The sequence below is a fragment of the Lissotriton helveticus genome, chromosome 6, assembly GCF_964261635.1.
Source record: "Lissotriton helveticus chromosome 6, aLisHel1.1, whole genome shotgun sequence".
Lineage (NCBI taxonomy): Eukaryota > Metazoa > Chordata > Amphibia > Caudata > Salamandridae > Lissotriton > Lissotriton helveticus.
In genome coordinates this window covers 1,428,760,825-1,428,785,625 of record NC_136067.1, presented here as the reverse complement: position 1 = coordinate 1,428,785,625, position 24,801 = coordinate 1,428,760,825, and the positions used below count along the sequence as shown (strand labels likewise).

Below are 24,801 nucleotides of genomic sequence, written 5' to 3'. Positions count from 1 at the left end.
CAGGGTTCTGAAAGCCTTCAAGGTTTCCACTGTTGAAGCTCTTTCCCACTGAACCTGCTGCTTCATGTGACTTTTCGGGGCATGCTATCATTGTCACGGTTTCTTAGGAGGTGGTGACTGGGACCCAGTTGCACTATACACACCCACTCTGTGCATTTCTAGCTAGGAGTATCAAAGAACAACATTCTGCCGCCCACTATCACATTGAAGTGGCTGGCAACAGCAGCATATATTTTATTCCAGAATCCTGTAGCCCCCTTTTGACCACAAGGAATGATGCTCTCTTGCACTGTACTTCCAGCCTAGAATCTGGGAAGATGGCTTCTTGGGAGTTGTCCACTTGCAGATATCCAGGTGTGCGAGCCTGTTGTAGGATCAGGTCCTTGTCCCTGTAGTGATGGAAACAATCTAACATCATTCGAGCTGGCCCACCATGTTGGGGGCCCTTAGTCAGTACTCTGTGGGTGCATTCCAAGACAAAGAATTTGAATAGACCCTGCGGTGCCACCTCTGAGGATAACCATGTCACCAGATAATCAAGGCTGTCCCTTCCTCCCCTGCCAAGTCCACTATCCTGATGGTATTTCTCTTGTTACGGCGCACTGCGTCTTCAGCTCTCTTGTCCAGTGACATTTGTGGGGCTTCTTTCTCCTCATCATTCATGTCCAGCTCCTCTGAGTCCTCTTTACCCTTCCCTGATTTAGCACTCTAGCCCCACCTTTCATTGGGTGGCTCCTGCCCATATTCACCACCTTTTGGGGGGCTGAAGGGCCATTCACACAGGTTCCAGGCCACTGCGGTAACTGGCGGGGTCTGTGCCAGGATTGGTAGTGTTCCCATCTTCCTCACACTGTAGGGCAGTACCCGGATGTTGGTTGATTCCCCTGTCCTTAGTAGGGGAGCAAGTCCCCAGGAAGGAGGCCACAGTGAATGCCAAGCGTGTGTCCCTTCCAAATGGGGTATCACATCCATAAAGGGCTTGCACAGGCTCAACAGGGATGGATCAGTGCAGCAGTGTCATCCCTGTCCTGTTGTCCACAGAGCTGGTGTCTAGTGTGGCCTAGCAGCAGGTCACTCAAGTTGGTTGCAGCACCCGCCATAGTCAAACACGAGCCAACGATTTCTTTGTTGAGGGTGGCTTTGCTGAGGTGGAACCCATGCCAAGTCCCCAGTTCTTCTAAGTCCTCCCCCATGCAGTGGGGTCAGACAGGTCTGGTTCCAGCCCTAACAGGTTGTTGCAGTGGTCTGCTTGGTCTAGGCAACAGCTCTCTCTATGCTCCACACAGCGGTGCTGGACAGTTGTGAGCTCATTGCACGACCGTGCCCAGTGAATGCTCACTGGGCCCACCCAGACTGTAGCTGCAGGCCACACTATGCAGCATCGGCTTCTCTATGTTTGGAGGGGCTACCCGGTGTCTGCTGTACCTCTCTCAGTAGTGCTTTCATCAGTGTCACAGGGACTCACCCATGGTCCCCAGGTTTTGGGTGTTTCATCCTGCATCGCACAGAAGCACAAGCCTTTGACAGCATCGGTAGTAGACCCAGCACGGCAGCTGTGGCCCGCTTCCGTTCTTGGCAGGTTAGAGCTTGTTCCACTCTGCTGCACACAAAGCATGTAGTTGTATCTATCCAGAGAACCCCAGTGTGCCAGGATGAATATGGATTATGGGCAGTGGCTCAGGATATTTCTAGAACATGACCATATTTCACACTGGCTGGCCACGCCCCATGCTTATGGTATAACCTTAGAATGGAAAGTCACAATCAGCAGAACTAGCTCCAATAAGTTCAGTTATTATGCACATAGTAAAATCCCTATTGACCAAAGAGGGCAACCCTATGACTATCATTGCTGCCATGACCACTGGCTAGTCGTACTTGATCTTTATATTCAGCTCTATGACCCTGCTATACATTTTCTGTAGTGTAAAACGGTAGTGCATGATTGAATCAATCAACTCCAAAACAAGGCTTACCTAGGGATACTAAGCAACAATAGGATACACAATGACTATTTGCACTTACATAAATGTAAACTTAACCTGAGGCAATGCAAACCGCTAAACTGCCCCAGAAATGTAGAAAATTATGCGCATTAGATATACACAAATTTATTTTCTGGACGTTCAAGATACTTGGCAGGGAATACCTCCACCAAGCTACATATTTAATCTATGTAAAATAGAAATTGAATCATCTGAACATTTAATTTGTCACTACCACAAGATTTCACATCTGAAGTGAAAGAACCAGGGGGGCATATTATCAAGGGGGGGCGATAGGCACTTTTCGCCGGTTTAGCGGCGAAAATTCTATCGCCCTATTATCAAGCTGTCGCTAACAGCAGTTAGCGACAGCTTGAAGGCGATAGCAAGCGGTTTGGGGCCCGCTTTGCATGTCAGCGATATTTATCGCTAATGACATGCAAAGTGGGCGTACCCAACTCGTTAGCGACTGAAAGCAGTCGATAACGTCCCTATCGCCTATTCACAAGGCTGGCGTAGCGATGGAAATATTCCTGCTATCGCCAAAAACTAACGCCTGCTCTGACCAGTTCTTAGCCATGTTATCCAATGGGAGGTGGATAACATGGCTAAGAGCATTTCGTCGCTAATGCGAGAATATCGCTATATTCTCAGCGATATTCTCGCATTACGCCGCTATCGCTGGATATTTTAGCGCTATGGAGAAAAACGTTGCTAATAGCATGTTTTCTCCGCTTAAATATCCAGCGATAGTCAGCAATAAAAAAAAAGTCGCTAAGCGCATTTAGCGATAAATATCGCTAGTTGTTGGTAATATGCCCCCAGATGCACAAAAGGATGCTGTGACTGCAAACACCGAGATTCACAGAATCACTGGTTTTATTACTGTAAAATCCCTTTCAGTAATGTACATAAACTATTTTGCAAGTCATAAACCATTTTCTGATTCATAGAATGGGCTCTACGGGCCATACCAAATCGCAATTAGTAAAAGGGCTTTAATTGCTGTTTGATATCTTTCGTCACAATGGTTTGCAACTGGAATTTCAGTAACAAACCATGGACCAGTTATGAACTTCCCAAACAAAGTGACAACTAATCTGCATTGGGGAAGGGGCACCCTTGGGATCCCTTCACTTTGGGAAGCAGAGTGTCGACCTCTGGTCGATCAGGCAATGGTCTGCAGGACAATTGCCTGATCCTCCTTAAAACGTTTTTTAAAGCAGCACTATGTCCTTTAGGGAACATGGCTGCTTCAAAAAAGTTTTCAGTTATAGAATGCAATCACAGGGATGGTAGTCTGCTGTCTGTTACAGGCCACAATCCATGTGATTGCAGCCAGCCCAAGGGGGCTGCAAATTGTGACCTGCCCAATGAGTATTAATAAGGCAGGTCATTCTGTGAACTCCTTTGATTTGTTATTTTATGAACTATTAGATCATAGGTCGGTTCACAAAATCAGATTCTATTTTTAAAAAGTTGATTCACAATTTACGACCACTTTTTGCAAATGGAATCTTAGTAGATCCGAAAAAAGGGCTCTAGTGATTTGTTCATTATTAATGTTAATTTTGTTTGCACCTATGCCAACAATTCTAAATTCTGATAATGCTATTTTATTGATTTGTTTCACATTTATGATATTGTTCTTGAATGATACAGATTATTTAATTGGATTGTTTATGTGGTTTGTGTGAACTGATATAAAAAAGAAAAAAAAAGAAAAAAAAGAAATAACTTCTTTCTTTAGTGAATATTTAAGTGGTTAGTGCCCCATTCATGTTGTACATAAAACACAAATGTTAATTTAATAGTATAATTTTAAAACATTGATTAAATATCACATTTGGAATGTGCTGCAAAGATAGAAAATATGCTGTGCACATTTTATTAGCAATCTACGTATTACGCAGCCTACAAAATCTGACAGCAACCTGTTGCCATTTTCTCAATATTATGTTTTGCAGTTATTTTTCATGATTTTGATATAATATATGATTCATTCTGTAAGCTAAATGCATAAGGAAATTCAAGTTTCAAGTTCCAAGTTTATTAAAATTGATTGAGACATTCACTAATGTCAAAAATAAAATTACATTAGTCTATAATTTCAGTGCAATTCATCAATATAAATAACCTCCAAAATATTTATAGAAAACTCCTCAAAATGTAAATAGATTGTAACAGACACATTCATTTGGTAGAAATTAAATCAATTTGATAACATTCTCCCTTCTTGTTATATTATTTGTAAAATATAATGGATTTGAAAAAATCCCCTAGGTCCTGCAAGAGCCGGGCAAATGATGAGTACATGGTATAAGTCTTGTGTACCCCATGGTATTTTTCACACAGAAAATGGTTATTACCTTGAACTGCCCATTTTCCTACATACGCTTTCAGTGGTAATCAGACAGCCAGTGGTAAGAAGTTAATATAATCATCTTACATTATTTTTCAAAGAAAAAGATAAGTATAGTTGAGCTGCTTAAACAGTATGATATTGCTAAAATATATATACATTACAAGGTTCCAACAGTGTTCACTACCAAGTTTAAAACCAATTCTAGGAATGACATTTTTTAAGAATGAATTTAAGTACTAAAGAAGCATACCTGGAGAAGATCAACTATACACTCAAGTTTTTCTAAAGCAAAGTGAAGATTAACTAAGCAAGTATTGTTCATTTTTGCAAATTAAAATATTTCCTGGCTGAGCAATTTGCTTAGAGAACCATTTGGAGCACAAAGAAACTCTTGTTTTCCAGCTGAATGATGTTCTATCAATATTTTCTTTTGAATAACTGATTCTTAGATGACATTGTGCTAAAACTATCAATTTAATAATGTAGTATGGCAGTGTTTTACTTTATAACTCTAAATAGTATTTTTTTTTATAGGAGAGCACAGTTAGAGTGATTTGGGCCTATCATTCAGACGACGTTGGTGCAGAAGGTGCAAAATATCATGGATCAAATCGTGGGAGGAAAAGTCTCCGTTTGTTAAACCCACAGAATACAAATGATGTATTGCCAGACATGCCTTATTTTAACCTTACAAATAATGACGTAAGTTACAATTTATCCAAGTTCATGTATTCTAAGGTCGTTCTGCTTCTGTTTACTTAATTTGCCTCATTTTCACATGTCAGAACTTAAAGAAGCTGTAAAGTTGTTTCCCTTTTGTGGTACCACAGATCCAACTCAACTATCTAGTTTTATATGAACAAACAGTTATCAATTTGCAACCCATTGCAATAGTTATGTATGTGTCTTCTAATCCTTCCTAATCCACCAAAATATTTTAATTGTGCCTTTTTTTATTTCCTTCAAGACAGGTGCCTATCCCATACAAAGACACTACATATTGGTGTCAGATGTTCAAGATGCCTGCCCTGAACAAAAAACATCATGTTGTAAAGGTATGGGAGACAGTGCCTAAAGCAATTTATTAGAGTTATGAGGTCTACAAAAGCAGCATGAACTGATTGTCATTAAGCAGTAAAGAAACTATTTGTCTATGGATTTAAGCAGCATTTCCTGACAAACAAGCCATGACAGGAATGTTGCTGTATAACTGAAGTTAAGTGCCTTGTTAGTTGAAAGTCAGAAGAAAAAAGGTATCCAACGGCAGATGCTTCATCTAAATCCGTTGCTATGAAATAATGGGCTGCCTGTTGCTTTTTGCTCTCTCGCGCAATCAAATACAATTATACTTAAAAAGAAGACAACTTCTGTAAAATGCATTGATTCCTCGCTGTAGTACTAATGAAGAAGAACGCATATTAGGTCTCATGTGAACTTAAATGAAGTGCAATGAATGCACAAATCTATTCGTGTTTGGATTTACCTCCATTACCCCTAACGACCACTAGTGCTAGGGTTCTTTTGCACATGCAACTATTCCCCATAGAATTGTGGGCAGTGTTTGGTTATGTTATGTAACCCGAAAGGATGGTTTTCAGGCAGTCAAAGAGCTGAGCATTAAAGTAATGGGGGCTGGTGACGAGGAAGAGTAGCCGCTTTCAGAAATCTGGTGGTTAATAAATAAAAACAACACGCACAGGCTAATGGGCAATAGAGCACCTAATTAAAAAAAGTGGAAAAGTCCACTGATGGATACACCTATACTCAAGAAATGTCACAATTAGTGACTTTAGGGCACATGCATCAAGCATTTTTGCCTTCACGAATGGACTGATTCTGCGGATCGGCCAGTTTGCGCGTGCAAAAAATGCTTTTCAGATGCAGCAAACCCCAATTTGCGATTTGTTAACCTGTTACCAAATAGCAAAATGGGTTTGCGATTTTGAATATGGAAGGGGAGTGTTAAGGGCGTCCCTTTCAAATACCGAATCCTAACTGTATGCATGAATGTTTTGTGACCGGGAATGCCGTCGCAAAACATTCGCGTATTACCACCTACTTCAAGTAGGTGGTAGCCCATTCGCAAATGGGAAGGGGTCCCAAGGAACACCTTCCCCTTTGTGAATGGCTGTAAAAGCATTTTTAAGAGCAGGCAGTGGTCTTAAAAAGTGAAAAGAAAACGTTTCATTTTAATTTTTGTAAAGCATTTCGTTTTCCTTTAAGGAAAAAGGGCTGCTTTACAAAAAAAAAGATGGCTTTATTTAAGCAATCACAGACATGGGGGTCTCCAGACCTCAGCAGGCCACCATCCCCGTGATTTTTGCGATTCCTAGGGGGTCGTAAATTGCAATCTACCTCATTAATATTAATGAAGTAGAGCTATTTGTGACCCCCTAGGAATCATAATCTGAAACTCTGTGAGTTTCATGCATTGTAAATTGCGATGACCTAATTGCGATTCTCAGGAATTCACAATTAGGTATTTGCAGTTTACAATTTTGATGCATGTGCCCCTAAGATTCAACTTATTTTACTTCCACACTAATTCAGTTATACCTTTGCAAAACTAAAATGTGAAATAAACCTCTACTAGCTACACACAACCAACAAATAACAGTTCAACGAATGCTGGTTAATCTACATCCACATGAAAAGGTTCTCGATGTACAAAGCTATATAGTTCCATAAAAATGATTGAAAGGATTACAAACGTGCCGAGGGCGTAGCGTAGCATAGCATAGCATAGTATAGCATAACTAAACATAGCATAACTCTCTGGTTGATCTAGTGCGGAGGGCAAACAAGAAATTAGAGTACTTTTTTCTGGGCACACCCCGCATCGTTCAGGCTATTGTAAAGAAGGCTAACACAGAACAGCTAATAAGATGTTTCATTTTCATTGAACTGCTAATCAATTGTGAACTTTCCAAAGAATGAGCACTGAAATACGTAAAGGGCAGCAACTGCATTATTTGTTTTGAAGGAAACTTCAAAACTGAAGCTAGGCTTTGCAAAGTTTGTGCATGTCGAATTCAAAAACTGTTAACGTTTATTTTAAAACTTCACAATTTGGAGAAATAAAAAAATACAGATTAAACCTCATGCTAAATATGTTTTTTTTTTAGAAAAAAGGAAATGCAAAACTTACTGTTGTTCCACAATACATCCAAAAATAAATAATAAAGAATTAACAAACGTGTCACAAAATTCTGTTGGGCGATATCATACCAGTACTTAAAGTTTGGTAAATGTCAAGCATTTCACAACTTTGTTAAGTTACAAACCTTGTCAACTTTGCAAAATTTTCTAAGTGGAATTGTGATTTCATCTATTACTTATTGAAAACCTGTGGCATGTCAATGTATGTCACTTGAGAGTTTAAGTAAAATATAGAACAGACTTTTTAAAGAACTCGTTCACTGAGAGTTTTGTTGCTGATAACAGTGTTTTTATTGTTACAAACAGGAGAAGTCACTGTGGATGGGCAGATGAGGGCTTCCTTCAAAACTTCACCTCTGAACACAAAATATGAATAGTACTATACTGTTCTATACCATGAAGCTGTAATTTGTGGCAGATTTTCCAACTAAGTCATCATAAGGTCTACACACCATCGACCTTGGAATTGGTGAAGGCAACGCCTGGTGACATGTGTACGTCACATTTTATTGACCTCAGAAAAATGAAAGGTTGAGTGCTACCCTGACTACACAGTCAAACAAAATCCCATGGCATAGACATATTAGACCACCAAGGCACAACACCAGCTAAATCACACATCCTTTTTTGTCGATTTAGGCTATTTTATACACTGAGGAATAGCTCATTATTTACTCATGCTAGCAAAATAAATGTGTTCTAAACACTTTTCAGCCACCAAAAATCCCTTTGTCTGAACTGCAAAGGGAATGTACAGCTCATTCTGAAAATTATAATATCCAGTTTCTTAATTATAACCATGCTTCAAAAACCTATTATGATCCTCTGATAATTAATCCCTCTTGAGAAAGGCTGTCTTTCCAAGCAGTAAGCTTAATTAAAAAAATGAATACAGATCTCAAATAGGAGGGAGGCTGCGTTCCTTTAATGTCTTTTAAGAAGTACAAGCTAGTAAGCCTTCGTTTGGAATGCTTTGATGCCACGAAGACCCTGTGTGACAAAACAAAGACCCCCTGTTCCAGATTAAGCAATGACTTGTCACAAAGGAATCTGCCCCTCAGAGCCTCACAGCTCTTTTCAGCACATGGTGCAGACAGAAACTCCCCTTTTTCTCTAAATGTAACTAGAATATCATAGACCAAAATATCATCAGTCAAGTATGTCTCGTTTTTCTATACTTAACGCCACATCCACGTATCTACGTATATATATATCTTTATTCACTAAAAAAACAAAGGTTAAAGGGACGTTATAATTAGGCTGAGGTGATTTTCGCTCATCCAAAACAGTGAAAATCAGCAGTTAGTTATCTGAACTAACTATAACTTACACCCCCGCAATGCACTGCTTATGACCTCACATATTACATCACTCATGACATAGTTAGTGACATCACTGATGACATCTCAAATGACATCACTGATGACATCACTGATGACATCATCCAATACTTCTGAGTGTTTTCCAAAGGTTTTTGACTTTTAAACGTACATATTATGGTACCACAAAAGTTGAATTAGTATACTTTGTGCACTACTAATGAGTAATGAGGGATTCTTTTGTTTAACATAGTTTATGTGAGTCGCTGTGTGACTGTGTGTATTTGCGTGTGAGTGGGTGCCTGGGTGACTGTATAAGTGTGTGAGTGAGTGTGTGAGTGGCTATATGGGTGTATAAGTTGGTGTCTGAGTAGCTGTGTGGGTGAGTTAGAGGCTGTGTGAGTGGCTGTATTGGTGAGTGAGAGGATGTGCCAATGGCTGTGTGGGTGGGTGAGTGGCAGTGGGAGTGGCTGTATGGGCGGGTGAGTCGGTATTTCAGTGCCTGTATGGGCGAGTGAGTGGGTGTCTGAATGGCTGTATGAATGAGTGACTGTGTGTATGTAACTGCCTGAATGGGTGAGTGAGGGGCCGTCTGAGTGAGTATTTGGTTTAGTGAGTTAATGTGTGAGTGGCTGTATGCAAGAGTGAGCATCTATTGGATTTGCTATATGAGTGAGTGAGTGGCTGTGTAAGCGGTTGTATGGATGTATGAATGGGTATATAAGTGGTTGTGTGTGTGTGTGAGGGAGTGTGTGAGTATTTTTATGGGTGAATGGCTCGGTTGAGGGACTGTATGGGTGAGTGAGTGGGTGTGTGAGTAGCTGTATAGGTGAATAACTGGGTGTGTCAGTAGCTGTATGGGTGAGTGTATGGCTGTGTAAGTGGCTGTCTGAGTGAGTGACTGGTTGTATAAGTGAGTGACTGGGTGTGTGAGTGGCTCTATGGATAGGTGAGTGGTTATGTAAGCACTTGTATGATCTGTGAATGTTTATGTGAGTGGTTGTGTGTGTGTGTGACTGGGCGTATGAAAGGTTGTTTGGGATGTGAATGGGTGTGTGAGTGGTTCTGTAGATGATGCTCATTTGAACTGTCATCTGTGATATCACTGACCTTGTCATGCGTGATAAAATATTTGAGTTTATAAGCAGTGCATTGCAGCGGCATAAGATATAGTTAGCTCAGATAACTATAACTGCTGAATTTCACTGGTTTTGATTGAGTGAAATCTGAGCCTAGCTGTAATGTCTCTGCAACCTTTGAGTTTTCCAGTGAATTTCTAGTTCTTTTTTATACTATTTCCTAACTATAACATCCCTATAACCTTTGTTTTTTAAGTGAGTTTGTTAGATTTTTTGAATGTTTTTCCTAACTGTAACCACTAACCATTGACACTGAATGTATGACTAAGTGCATGAGTGGCTGAATGGGTGTATGAGTTTCTGAGCAGATTTGTAAGTGGATGTGAGAGAGTATGTGTGGGTCTGTAAGTTTGTATATGAGTGTCTGACTAAATCTGTGATTGGATTTGTGAATCTCTGGGAGGGTCTGTGAGTCGGTGTGTGTGTCTCTGAATTGATCTGTGAGTGGGTGAGAGAGAGTATGAGTGATTCTGTAAAAACGTGTATGGCTTCCTTCTGGTCATTTCTGACCTTTTGTCTGCCTCTTGCAGCTCTATTTTGGCCTCTATTGTGCCTCTTTCTGCTCCTTTTGACTTTTTTTCTGCCTCTTTCTGCGTCTCCTTCCCCTTTTTCTTGCCTCTTTCTGCTTGTTGCTGACCTTTATTTTGCCTGTTTCTGATCTATATTTTGCCTCTTTCTGCTCACTGCTGGCATTAGTTTTACCTCTTTCTGCTCAGTACAGATCTCTATTTTGCCTCTTTCTGATTGTTTCTGACCTTTGTTTTGCCTCTTCCTGCTCGTTTCTGATCTCTATTTTGTCTCTTTCTGCTCATTGTTAGCTTCATTTTGCCTCTTTCTACTCCTATATTTCTATAGGAAAGGGTGGCCGTGAGGTTCCCTCCCCGGGCCGATTTAAGCCCCGGGGATCCCAACTTCCAGGGCTCAGTCATGTCTCCTGGGTGCCCCCAGGGCACCCAGTGGGCAATGGGACAGCGGGGAGAGTCTCAAGGTCCCAGGCTGCTAACTGCCTCAGGCAGGAGCCGACATTGCTCCCTCAGACGGGGGGGGGGATCTACAGAAAGGCGGCTCTCTGTCTGTCAGAGCAATGTTTTAATTTGTTTCCATGTCGCATATTTGCATGCAGGGAAACAGATGAAAACTCCGCTTTCTGAAAGCCCGAGTTGTTTGATATCTCTGGCTTGCAGATAGCAGAGTTATGTGTGCTATTGCTTGATGAGAGCTGTCAGCACCCACCAAGGAAAGCAAACAGCTACCTCCCGAGGGTGGGCACCTCTGGAGGTAGCAGGAGCTGGCCCTGGGGAGTGGTGGTCCCCAGGGTCATCTATGGCTCCTTCGGGGGGCAGGGGGCCCCCTGCATCTTAAACTTAGCTCCGGGGATGTGGCGGGCCCCAGGGCTGGAGGTCTGTGATGGACACCTTAAATTAATTTATTTTAGCCCCGATGATGGAGTGGTACCCAGTGCTGTGGGGGCCATGTGGCCCTCACATTCATTTTATATGTTTAGCCCTGGGGAAGCGACAGTCCCCAGGGCCGGGGTGGTCCCAGGGGGTCTGCTTGCATACATATTTGTAGGTGCCCTGGGGAAGTGGCAGTCCCTGGGGTGCAGGGGGCCCAGCAGGCCGCCCACATTTATTTGAAGTGTGATGGGGAGGTGGTATTCCCCAGGGTTTCAGGGGGGCACTTGACTCGTATCATATTATTATTATTATTATTATATATAGTATTACTTTATAAACATTTGCCCCAGGGAGGTGACTGTCCCCGGGACATGGGGCATGCTTTGCGCTGCGTGGGCATCCCCTGCCCATATAACAAGCATTTGCAATGCAATAGGTCTCGCATTAGGAAAGTTTGAGCTATTGGTATTGTAAATGACATTTTTTTTATTTATGTGTTGGTTTTGAAAATAGCTAAATTAATAGCTTTGTCATTTACAATGCCAATAGTTTTAGATTTCACAAATGTGACACCTATAGTTTTTGTAATGCAATATGTGTTGTATTTTGACGAAAATCCAAGAACAGAAGTGAAATATTAAAAAAAAATTGTGACATTTATAAGACAGACGTCATTGTTGTTCGAGTACTTTACGCTGGTGTTTGGATTCCTGTAAATCCCCAGTGTTGCAGGGTGCTGGTAGAATGCATGCGCTTAATGTCCCGTGACAAAATATGTGTACGTAGTGTTTGTGCTGGTAGGGGCTAAGCGAGTTGTTAGTTATCTTCCCTAGTACCGCCTAAACTTTCCTTTTAGAGCAGCCAAAAAAGCTGCATTTCAGATATTCTAAAATAATTGTTGCAAAATAAGCATAGTGTTTGGAACTAGCTCCGTGTAGGAAGACCATTACAAGATGAGAAACGAACTCATTGGGGAATCGATCGTGGCAAACCGTAGTCCGTCACATAGCGCTTACGCAACCGGAGGGCGGTATGTTAGTAGGCGTGACCTTAAGCTGCGCACGCGCACTGCTTCGCAACGTTCTCGTCTGTCGTCCTTTGTCACGGGCGCTATCTTGCGCAGGGTGATCGGCCTCTGATTGGGTTCTGGAGTCCGGTTGTGGAGCCAGAGCGGGAAGGAAACCGGGAGCGGTGAGAGCGGGGGGGGGCTTGTATGGCGGTGGCGGACGCAACCGGAGGGCGGCATGTTAGTAGGCGTGACCTTTAGCTGCGCACGTGCACGCGCACTGCTTCACAACGTTCTCGTCTGTCGTCCTTTGTCCCGGCCGCTATCTTGCGCAGGGTGATCGGCCTCTGATTGGGTTCTGGAGTCCGGTTGTGGAGCCAATTAGAGCGGGAAGGAAACCGGGAGCGGTGAGAGCGAGCGGGGGGGGATTGTATGGCGGTGGTCTCTGTATGTGTGTGTGCGTGCGTGCGTGTGTGTAGGTGCGCTCCTGTGTGTGTGTGCGGCGGGGGGGTGCCGGTGAGTCGGGGGAAGTAGGGGGGGTGCACGCGTGTGTGTGTGTGTGCCTTCCTGCCTGCGTGTGCATGTGTGTATGTCTGTGTTCAGGGAATCTGTGGCAGGGGACGTGCATGGCGCCGGGCTGGGCGCACCCAAATCCAAGCTCGTTACACCCTTTTGTCCCTCATTCCCCCGAGTCAGGTAACTAAAAGGCTCCCAGCTGGACGCATCCTTCGGATGCAGTACCAGTGAGCCCTAAAAAGCAATGCTTTGTGGAGGTAGCGGTCCCCGGTGCTTTTATAAGCTCCTGGAGGGGTGCCCTGTGCCCCCCTCCTATTTTTATGCTATGCTATGCTGCAGAACCTGCTCCACCTGGAGGGCTATTTAAAAGCTTGCGCAGAAGCCTGTGCTTCTTTTTTGCATTTTTCAAGTGAATTAATGAATGGTGCAAATTTGCTGCATTTTTCTTTTTTAAATGCTGTTAAGCCATGGTGTGGTCCCAGGGAAACCCCCAAGCCCAAGGATTGGGGGTCAGGGTATTCCTACCCTGCTCCCTTTTCTGTTTTTAACATGTATTGATGGCTGCCAACATTTCCTGGTTTAAGTGTAGGCAGTAAATCAGAGCTCCGCATTTCCCTGCATGAGCTCTTTATTTTTCACAAACTCATTGTGGCCACAGATATCACTAACTGTATTTTCCTAAATGTCTCAATAACTACTGAACGGATTTACACTAAATAACAAAAAACACAATCTGGGCAACCAAATCTACCTTTCTGCCAAGTTTGGTGTAATTGCATCCATTGGTTCAGGCAGCAGGTATATATATATTACCTACTGGCGGTCGCCAGTAGGTATATATAGTTAGGATTTTTTCTCTATGGGATTTTTGAAAATTCTATGTCTAATAACTTTGGCGTTTGTGGACGGAATTGGCTGAAATTTTCAGGAAAATGGAACATTTTGTTTCTGAGCAGCCCTTGAAAATTTGGGGGGTGTTCGTCAAGGGGGGGGCTGAGAAAAAAGGGGGGTCCCAAAACGTGTTTTTAACATTGAGTTTTCCATAGGGCGGTTGGCCTCACTTTTAGCCCGAACGGCTGAATCGATTTGCATGAAACTTGGCAAAATTGTAGGGACTGGTAGCCCGATGTGCCTTTTGTAGGTCTCAATATATGTGCTACAGTGGATTTTGAGAAATTAATGTTTAAAAAAAGATATATATCTGTAACAGCGGACCGGGCAGCGCTCCAGGACGCGTACTTTTCGCGCAACGGAGCTTTGTGAAGCGAAGCTGATTGGTTCTCCGGCGTCTGTCAACATTCCAAACAGTCCGTAGCGGCCGCCATCTTGTCTCTCGGTAGGATCGAGAGACAAGAGGAGGCCAAAGCGAAGGGGCAAATGACCATAAGGGGGAATAGTAGATCCTCGCTGACCCCGTAGGTTTGATGTGGAGGTTTTAAAAGTGCCCCGCGGGGCAAAAAAAATAAATAATAATAATAATCGAACGGCTGAATGGATTTGCACGAAACTTGGCAAAATTGTAGGGACTGGTAGCCCGATGTGCCTTTGCTAGGTCTCAATATATGTGCTTCAGTGGATTTTGAGAAATTAACGTTCAAAAAAAGATATATATCTGTAACAGCGCACCGCTTCGCGTACTTTTCGCGTTACGGAGCTTTGCGAAGCGAAGCTGATTGGCTCTCCGGTGTCTGTAAACATTCCAAACAGTACGTAGCGGGCGCCATCTTGTCTCTCGGTAGGATCGAGAGACAAGAGGAGGCCAAAGTGAAGGGGCAAATGACCATAAGGGGGCATAGTAGATCCTCGCTGACCTCCTAAGTTTGATGTGGAGGTTTTAAAAGGGCCCCGCGGGGCAAAAAAAAAAAATAATAATAATAATCGAACGGCTGAATGATTTGCACGAAACTTGGTAAAATATTAGGGACTGGTAGCCCGATGTGCCTTTGCTAGGTCTCAATATATGTGCTTCAGTGCATTTTGAGAAATTAACGTTCAAAAACAAGATATATATCTGTAACAGCGCTCCGCTTCGCGGAGATAAAATTATATCTGTATTACCTAGCTGTTGCTAACACCAGTTAGCGACGGCTAGTAGGAGATAGCGACCATCTTGGGCCCCACTTTGCATGTGAGTGATGTTTATCACTAATGACATGCAAAGTGGGCATGCCAAGATGTTAGCGACTGGAAACAGTCGCTAACATCGCTATCTCCTATTATCAACTTTTGGAAATATTCGAGATAAGCGCGAATATCTCCAAAAAGTAACAGCTGCCCTGAGCAGTTCTTAGCCATGTTATCCAATGGGAGGTGGATAACATGGCTAAGAGCATTAGCTCGGTAATGCATGAATATCGCGGAGTTTTCAGCGATATTAATGCATTGCGGTCGTTTTTTATCGTATTTGCGATAAACCTTGATAATAGCAAGGTTTATCTGCGATAATTTCTGACGGTAAAAAAATCTTTGCAATGCATCGTTAGGGATAAATATCGTTTAACTTTGGTAATATGCCCCAACGTCTGTTAACGTTCGATTCGAAGGAAATCAGGAAGTGTTGAAAAACATTGTCTGCGCCATCTTGTCTTTTTTCAAATGCCACACTTTTGTCGTGCACGGCAGCCATTTTAGATGCCTTGACCAGACCCACTCTGTGCACGCTGTCGATCCTTAGCATGGCTCCCCACCCTCGCAAGCATCTCACCCAGGCAGTGGTCACCCCCGCTGTCTGTGTTATGCATGGGTAATAAACCTCCCCCCATCTGCGCTGCTCTTCCCTGAGAATCACACCCTGTGCCCGCCCGACACCTCCCTTTCGCCCTATTCACTACCGCACCCTCTGACACTCCTTTTCCTCTGTGTCCGATTGTCCAGGCCGGTCCTAGGCTATCAGCTAGCCCTGCAGATGTAGTTTATGGCCACAGCTGTAAAGAATCACCCCTCTTCAAAGGAGTTATAGTAGATCAAGGTCCACACTCGATGAGATCCGTCACAGCAGAAGCGTTGCTATTATCTGAAAACCATCCTGTATTGTGATTGGGGAGGGGACCGAGCGTGAAGCGGAAGATTCCAGGGATGACTCTTTGTACATCAAAGTTTTTACAATTATGTGTCACATTAAAAATATATAGCACTCCGACAAAGTAGTAAGATTATAAAACTTTAATAATTTATAAATATATACAAGAAAACAAAAATAGTAATAACATATAAACATTTTTAGGGAAAAACAACGAAGTAGCGGTCGGCTGTGCGAATAGTCCCAACGCAGCACAACGTCCAGATTTCCGGCGTGGGGCGTCGCGGGGGGTGGGTCATCAGTAGCAAACTGTTGTGCGAATAGTTCCAAGGCAGCAGAACGCGCCGAAATCTAGATGACACGAAAGTGATGTCTAGTAAGTTGCCACCCAGCAAATAACGGCGTGGGGCGTCGCGGGGGGTGGGTCATCAGTAGCAAACTGTTGTGCGAATAGTTCCAAGGCAGCAGAACGATGGCACCAAGGTGATGTCCAGTAAGTTGCCGCACTGGTTTTGGTATCCTACAATGCTGCTCCGAATAACGGCGTGGGGCGCCCCGGGGGAGGCGGCGTGAACGGGCCTCTCCAGGTGGAGTCTCATCTGTTGTAGTGGGGCGCCCCTTTACCGTTTCAGTTGCCATTCCGTCCGTTTTTGGTCCACTGTGTCAAAAGCCGCAATTCAGCTGAGTTGCGCCCACTCTTGCGGTGCAGCGATAGGCGGCTGTCACAGGACTCTCAAAATGGCGGCAGGCTCTTTCCTTTTTGGGCCTGGTGCACTGAAATGGCCCTGGGACACCTTGGAAATCGGACGCTTGTCTGCTAGGTCTTGGACCCCATTCTCGAAAGCGTCCCCTCCGCCTTGAGAATTCATCAAAAGTTTTGGGGGCCCCGACTCCTGCAGGCTTCTGGTGGGGAGCGGCTGGCATGATTGCTCGCGGAATGACCACGACGGAGCTACGAGATGGTGGTGCTCTCATGCTGACGCCAGTTTAGTCTGAAACATCCAGAAACAAGGTGGGGCTTTCATCGTTTGGGGAAAAAAAAAAGTTTTCATCCAATGAAAAGTGTTGTTTTTAGGTCATATGATCAAGCCTTCCATCATTAGGAAACCAAAAGTAAAATGAACCAATGAAAAGTTTTATAAACAAGTCACATGACCTGTTATGCGGCATAGGGTATAAAATGCGGAGAAAATACGTTGGCACGTCAGGCGGCGTCAGTAGCGGACCGATGTGCGAATAGGCCGAAGGCAATACAACGCGTCAAGATCCGGATGGCACCGAGGTGGTGTCCAGCAAGTTGCAGCACTGGTGTGGCCATCCTACAATGCTGAAAGTCGGCGTGGGGCGCCCCGTTGGCCTGTGAGTTTGCGTCAGTAGCGGACCGATGTGCGAATAGGCCGAAGGCAGCACAACGCGCCAAGATCCGGATGGCACCGAGGTGGTGTCTAGTAAGTTGCCGCACTGGTGTGGCCATCCTACAATGTTGAAAGTCGGCGTGGGGCGCCCCGTTGGCCTGTGAGATGGCGTCAGTAGCGGACCGATGTGCGAATGGGGCCAAAGGCAGCGCAACAATATTTTCTGACTGACACCACAAGGCGCTGAGATGCCAAGATCCGGATGGCACCGAGGTGGTGTCTAGCAAGTTGTGGCACTGGTGTGGCCATCCTACAATGGTAAAAGTCGGCGTGGGGCGCCCTGTTGGCCTGTGAGATGGTGTCAGTAGCGGACAGATGTGCGAATGGGGCCAAAGGCAGCGCAACAATATTTTCTACAATATTTTCGGAGTAGAAGACACCACAAGGCGCTGAGATGCCAAGATCCGGATGGCACCGAGGTGATGTCTAAGTTGCGGACTGATGTGCGAATGGGGCCAAAGGCAGCGTAACAATATTTTTTGTATGGAAGATACCACTAGGCGTTGAGATGCCAAGATTCGGATGGCACCGAGGTGATGTCTAGCAAGTTGCTGTACTGGTGTGGTCATCCTACAATGCTGAAACTCGGCGTGGGTCGCCCCATTAGCCTGTGAGATGGCGTCAGTAGCGGACCGATGTGCGAATAGGCCGAAGGCAGCACAACGCGCCAAGATCCGGATGTCACCGTGGTGGTTTCATAGTTGAGAGGCACTTCATCTGCAGTGGGGCGCCGAGATCCGGATGGCACCGAGGTGATGTCTAGCAAGTTGCTGTACTGGTGTGGTCATTCTACAATGCTGAAAGTCGGCGTGGGGCGCCCCATTAGCCTGTGAGATGGCGTCAGTAGCGGACTGATGTGCGAATGGGGCCAAAGGCAGCGCAACAATATTTTCTGAAGAGAAGACACCAAAAGGTGCTGACATTCCAAGATCCGGATGGCACCGAGGTGGTGTCTAGCAAGCTATGCAGTTGAGTTGTGTGCGCACTTGCGGAGAATAGGTCGAAGGCAGCATAACAATGTTTTCTGAATAGAAGACACCACAAGGCGTTGAGATTCGGTTACCACCGAGGTGATGTCTAGCAAGTTGCCGCACTGGTGTGGCCATCCTACAATACGGCTCCGAATAACGGCGTGGGGTGCCCGAAGGGGGGGGGAGCCGGCGTGAATGGGCCTTCCTAGGTGGAGGCTCGTCTGCTGTAGTGGGGCGCCCCTTTACCGTTTCAGTTGCCATTCAGCTGAGTTTTGGCTGCTCTTGATGCTACAGCGACAGGCAGCTGCAAGAGGACTCTCAAAATGGCGGCCTGTTCTTTGGATTTGGGCCTGGTCCACTAAAATGGCCCTGGGACACCTTAGAACTAGGACGCTCAATTTTTTTTTCCTTTCCTGTACATGCAAAAAAAGGTAAATGCCCGGTACGTTACACGCTTCATCTGCCACGATGAACTCTCCAGAGGAACCGAAAAAAAATATAGTTGTGGTAACTATAACATGCATCGTCATATGGAGAGGTGGCACCAATTAATTATAGTGCTGCATAAAAGAGAGATTTGGAGGAGAACCCCTGACCTGCTAGTACATTCATCAAAGAAGTGGCACTGAGAGCTTCAGAGGCAAGGGAAACGGTCCCAAATATTTAGAAGAACTTTGGAAAGATTAAAATGACATGTTTAGATTGTGGCAAATTAATTTCATGTGGACAGATGAGTGTTACTCTAATAAATACAGCATATGAACATCATCATAGTCGATGGTTGGTAGAGACATTTTGACTATATCCTGGACCTGCCCGTCCTCGCCCAAAATGGCGCCGGAATAAATGGGACTCGTAACTCCTTGTTGTGTACTGGTTGCAGAACCTTGAAATCACGAGATACGTATGCAGTTTTGAAGCACATGGCGGGCGGGGACGAGAATTGATTGAATATTTCGACATCCCTATTGATATTAAGTTCTGATGTGTTATTGATTACTGTACTGTTGAAAGTTCGAATTAACGTCACCCATGGTACTTGCCCGCAAATGTATATCTAGATAATTTTATTGTAACTGGCCCTGTCGTATTTTAATTATAAAATGTACGTCCACCGATTCCGTAACTGTTAGACACCTTAGTTCTTGCAACCTAATGGCCCGCCCGTTACGTTCCTCTACAGTGTAAATGTCTATTCATCATATACGATTACAGTTTGCTCTGTGGCAGGCCCACGTGGTTATAGGCAAGTATTTGTATAATGAAATTTTCACAATAAAGGTTTTTAAAAGAAAACATGGTAGTAGTATATACATTGGTAAAGTTTTTAATAATAGTGACTGTTTTAGAATCATTAAAAGGCAAGTGAAATAAAGCAGACCAATTACATGAAGGGTAAAAGGTATAATACGAAGGAACGCAGTAAAGATAAATGGTCAAGGGCTGTTGTGTTTTCTATTCCTGCAACATAAAGTGATCGATAAGAATCTCATATTCAGGCGTATCGGCGACTAAGACAGCAGGTCGACCCTCTTTTGCTCAACGGCTCCGTCATGGGACGAAGAAACGCTCTTTTTCTCGAAAAAAGAATATATTTTACTTGCAGGACAGTTGTAAAATTTCCGGGAAAGTACATTAGCCTAGAACATTATAACATATATTTAAGAAAAAATAATGTTCGGAAGTAATGAAAAGCGTAATTTTTAGGTCATATGACCAAGCCTTTCATCATTACAATAAGAAAAGTAAAATGAACCAATGAAAAGTTTTATTAACAAGTCACACGATTTGTTATGCTTACGTTACGCGCTGCGCCCCCCGGATGACTTCCGGATGCGCTAACGCGGCGCGTCATATGACGCATTACGCGACAACGCAGGTACAGAATATAGTCAAAATGTCTCCACCAACCAGCGGTCGGAACACAACCCCTTTCAGCAGGCTAAATAGTTCTGTTAAATGACAACAGAAGGGACAGGCAACAAGAACCATCAGTCAAAGAGGGGAGGGCTAGTTCTTCTCTACCGGGTTACATTGGGGCGCTACCGGAACTGATCGAATTGGTAGTCTACAGTGTTTCTGGATGTTTCAGACTGAAGCTGGGGTTAGCATGAGAGCAGCACCATTTTGTAGCTCCGTCGTGGTCATTCCGCAACCAATCATGGCAGCCGTTCTTTATCTTTATTTTGGGCGGGGTGGGTGGCGGAGCCGAGCTGTTTTGTAGCCATCATTGTGTGGAGTTCAGTTCATCTCACTAGTTTTGTATTTGTCATGAGGGGTTGTTCCTAATGTTTCTATTTTAGCGAGGTCAAAAAGAGATCCCATTAGTGGCCTACTGATTTTGCTCGATTCCTTTTCTTTTTTTTTTACACGATTTTTCGTTATCTGCAAAGACTAAACAGAGTATTGCGACTCTGTGTTTGTTTGTAAATAGAGAATGAACCAAAGAGAACTAATTCTAAAACAGTAAATACTTGGATAACAATCAATCAAATGGAGAGAGAAGCAGGCACGACGGATTACAACGGGGGCAAAGGCCTGCGTTAACTACCTTTCACTATCTGCAAAGAGAGAGTACTCCTAATAGAAATGAGGGGGGGGGGCACCATTCAAAGCAGATCAGTGTGCATAAACGCGAAAATGTTTTCACTTACCACGTACTTGACATTCGACAGCTTATGATATTTGCTATTAAAAAACCATTGAAATTCACTGAAAAAACCATAGGTTATAGACCATATATAGTTAGGAATTAGCATTTACAAAACCTTGAAAATTCACTGAAAAAACCATAGGTTATAGACCATATATAGTTAGGAATTAGCATTTAAAAAACCTTATTTTACTCACACAAAACCATTGAAATTCCATATATAGTTAGTTGCACTAACTATATATCGCGCACCCGCAATCCACTGCTGATCATGTCACATATTACATCATTCATGACATGGTCAGTGACATCACTGATGACATCTCAAATGACATCATTCTTGTGCTAATACGATAAACCTCTTCAGACTCTAATATAACCTTAGATACACTCAGTGTATACAGACACTCACACACTGCCACTCATCCATGGAGTTACTCACACACCCAGTCAGTCATGCAAAGAAACAATCTCACCTCCATTTCTTCAACTATACAGTTAAACACACCTTACTTATTGAAACATATACCAACACATATTTACTCTCTTATACAATCCCTGATACAAGTTCACAATGATCGATACAACCACTCACTCATTCAGTGGCTCTCATGCACAGTTATTTATATATGCCAACTCTCACATGTACTGTGTTTTACATATGTACTTACTATGACATGTAGCATTGAGATATCCATTCACTCATGCACACAGTCAACTGCCTATGTAGCTGTTTCCACATGCACTCTTGAACTCATACACCTAGTGAATAAACTGCTCACACATCTATGCATAGAGTCACACACCTTCCAGCCACCCTCACACAAACTCAATCTCCCATATAAATACTTGGGCAACCAATTAATAACACATATAGCCTCTCGTATAGCTAATGATCAACACATGCAGCAGTTTACAGAACAACAGACATAATGATGCACAAATTAAGACAGTTTAGTCACTAACCCATGCATTCAGTGAGACACATTTAATCACTCACTCATACAGTCAGTCACGCACCTACTAAATCCTTCATCCAGACACTTATACATCCACTCATTCTTCAATATGTAAGACATATTTTAACTTTACAGAAACATACAGTCACTGGATGTTGTCATCAGTGATGTCATCAGTGATGTCATTTGAGATGTCATCAGTGATGTCATCAGTGATGTCACTGACCATGTCATGAATGATGTAATATGTGACATGATCAGCAGTGGATTGCGGGTGCGCGATATATAGTTAGTGCAACTAACTATATATGGAATTTCAATGGTTTTGTGTGAGTAAAATAAGGTTTTTTAAATGCTAATTCCTAACTATATATGGTCTATAACCTATGGTTTTTTCAGTGAATATATATATATATATTTATATATATATATATATATATATATATATATATATATATATATATATATATATATATATATATATCTCTTACTTCACCATTTGCCCAGAGATGAGGCCGCACTCCGTCACAGGTAGGTATCAAACCATTTTATTCCAAATACAGCCAGCTTCCCTTTCCTTCATAGTGCCCCCCGGCCTGACGCGTTTCAGGGAGTCTTTTCTCTTTCCTCAGAGGCCCACATGAGCAGACTAAATTGCGTGCTGCTGCACTGTCCCCTGCACGCTTTTCAAAATTGAAATTGGCCTCCGGTGTGCCTTTTTAATTATATTCCACATTCGCATTGCATGCTCGGACCTGCAGTACCTTTATGCACCTTTTTTTCCCCCTCCAGTGGGGCGAGTGCTCATGTGCAGTTTCAGGGGCCAGTGTTACCCTCCATTAGGCTTTAGAAAAGGACTTTGGCTGTCTCTCATTTCAGGAACCTGCTCCGCCGATCACAAAAGGAAATGCTTTCCCCTCGCGCAGTCCATGTTGATTTCATTGATGGTGCGTTGCCTCCACGGCCGGAACCGTTGTGTGTAAACTACTTCACCATTTGCCCAGAGATGAGGCCGCGCTCCGTCACAGGTAGGTATCAAACCATTTTATTCCAAATACAGCCAGCTTCCCTTTCCTTCATAGTGTCCCCCGGCCTGACGCGTTTCAGGGAGTCTTTTCCCTTTCCTCAGAGGCCCACATGAGCAGACTAAATTGCGTGCTGCTGCACTGTCCCCTGCACGCTTTTCAAAATTGAAATTGGCCTCCGGAGTGCCTTTTTAATTATATTCCACATTCGCATTGCATGCTGGAACCTGCAGTACCTTTATGCACCTTTTTTTCCCCTCCAGTGGGGCGAGTGCTCATGTGCAGTTTCAGGGGCCAGTGTTACCCTCCATTAGGCTTTAGAAAAGGACTTTGGCTGTCTCTCATTTCAGGAACCTGCTCCGCCGATCACAAAAGGAAATGCTTTCCCCTCGCGCAGTCCATGTTGATTTCATTGATGGTGCGTTGCCTCCACGGCCGGAACCGCCGTGTGTAAATTACTTCACCATTTGCCCAGAGATGAGGCCGCACTCCGTCACAGGTAGGTATCAAACCATTTTATTCCAAATACAGCCAGCTTCCCTTTCCTTCATAGTGCCCCCCGGCCTGACGCGTTTCAGGGAGTCTTTTCCCTTTCCTCAGAGGCCCACATGAGCAGACTAAATTGCGTGCTGCTGCACTGTCCCCTGCACGCTTTTCAAAATTGAAATTGGCCTCCGGAGTGCCTTTTTAATTATATTCCACATTCGCATTGCATGCTGGAACCTGCAGTACCTTTATGCACCTTTTTTCCCCTCCAGTGGGGCGAGTGCTCATGTGCAGTTTCAGGGGCCAGTGTTACCCTCCATTAGGCTTTAGAAAAGGACTTTGGCTGTCTCTCATTTCAGGAACCTGCTCCGCCGATCACAAAAGGAAATGCTTTCCCCTCGCGCAGTCCATGTTGATTTCATTGATGGTGCGTTGCCTCCACGGCCGGAACCGCCGTGTGTAAATTACTTCACCATTTGCCCAGAGATGAGGCCGCACTCCGTCACAGGTAGGTATCAAACCATTTTATTCCAAATACAGCCAGCTTCCCTTTCCTTCATAGTGCCCCCCGGCCTGACGCGTTTCAGGGAGTCTTTTCCGTTTCCTCAGAGGCCCACATGAGCAGACTAAATTGCGTGCTGCTGCACTGTCCCCTGCACGCTTTTTAAAATTGAAATTGGCCTCCGGTGTGCCTTTTTAATTATATTCCACATTCGCATTGCATGCTGGGACCTGCAGTACCTTTATGCACCTTTTTTTCCCCTCCAGTGGGGCGAGTGCTCATGTGCAGTTTCAGGGGCCAGTGTTACCCTCCATTAGGCTTTAGAAAAGGACTTTGGCTGTCTCTCATTTCAGGAACCTGCTCCGCCGATAACAAAAGGAAATGCTTTCCCCTCGCGCAGTCCATGTTGATTTCATTGATGGTGCGTTGCCTCCACGGCCGGAACCGCCGTGTGTAAATTACTTCACCATTTGCCCAGAGATGAGGCCGCACTCCGTCACAGGTAGGTATCAAACCATTTTATTCCAAATACAGCCAGCTTCCCTTTCCTTCATAGTGCCCCCCGGCCTGACGCGTTTCAGGGAGTCTTTTCCCTTTCCTCAGAGGCCCACATGAGCAGACTAAATTGCGTGCTGCTGCACTGTCCCCTGCACGCTTTTCAAAATTGAAATTGGCCTCCGGTGTGCCTTTTTAATTATATTCCACATTCACATCGCATGCTGGGACCTGCAGTACCTTTCTGCACCTTTTTTTCCCCTCCAGTGGGGCGAGTGCTCATGTGCAGTTTCAGGGGCCAGTGTTACCCTCCATTAGGCTTTAGAAAAGGACTTTGGCTGTCTCTCATTTCAGGAACCTGCTCCGCCGATCACAAAAGGAAATGCTTTC

General features: G+C 44.0%; 1 protein-coding gene across 1 annotated transcript in view; it reads left to right on the top strand.

Moving 5' to 3' along the window:
• Nucleotides 1-24,801, top strand: part of MOXD1 (monooxygenase DBH like 1) — a 778,557-nt gene that overhangs the window by 323,762 nt on the left and 429,994 nt on the right. Inside the window, exons 3-4 of the mRNA XM_078647020.1 lie at nt 4,885-5,052; nt 5,322-5,405. Coding sequence (XP_078503146.1) covers nt 4,885-5,052; nt 5,322-5,405 — 252 coding nt within the window. The remainder of the gene's footprint in view (nt 1-4,884; nt 5,053-5,321; nt 5,406-24,801) is intronic.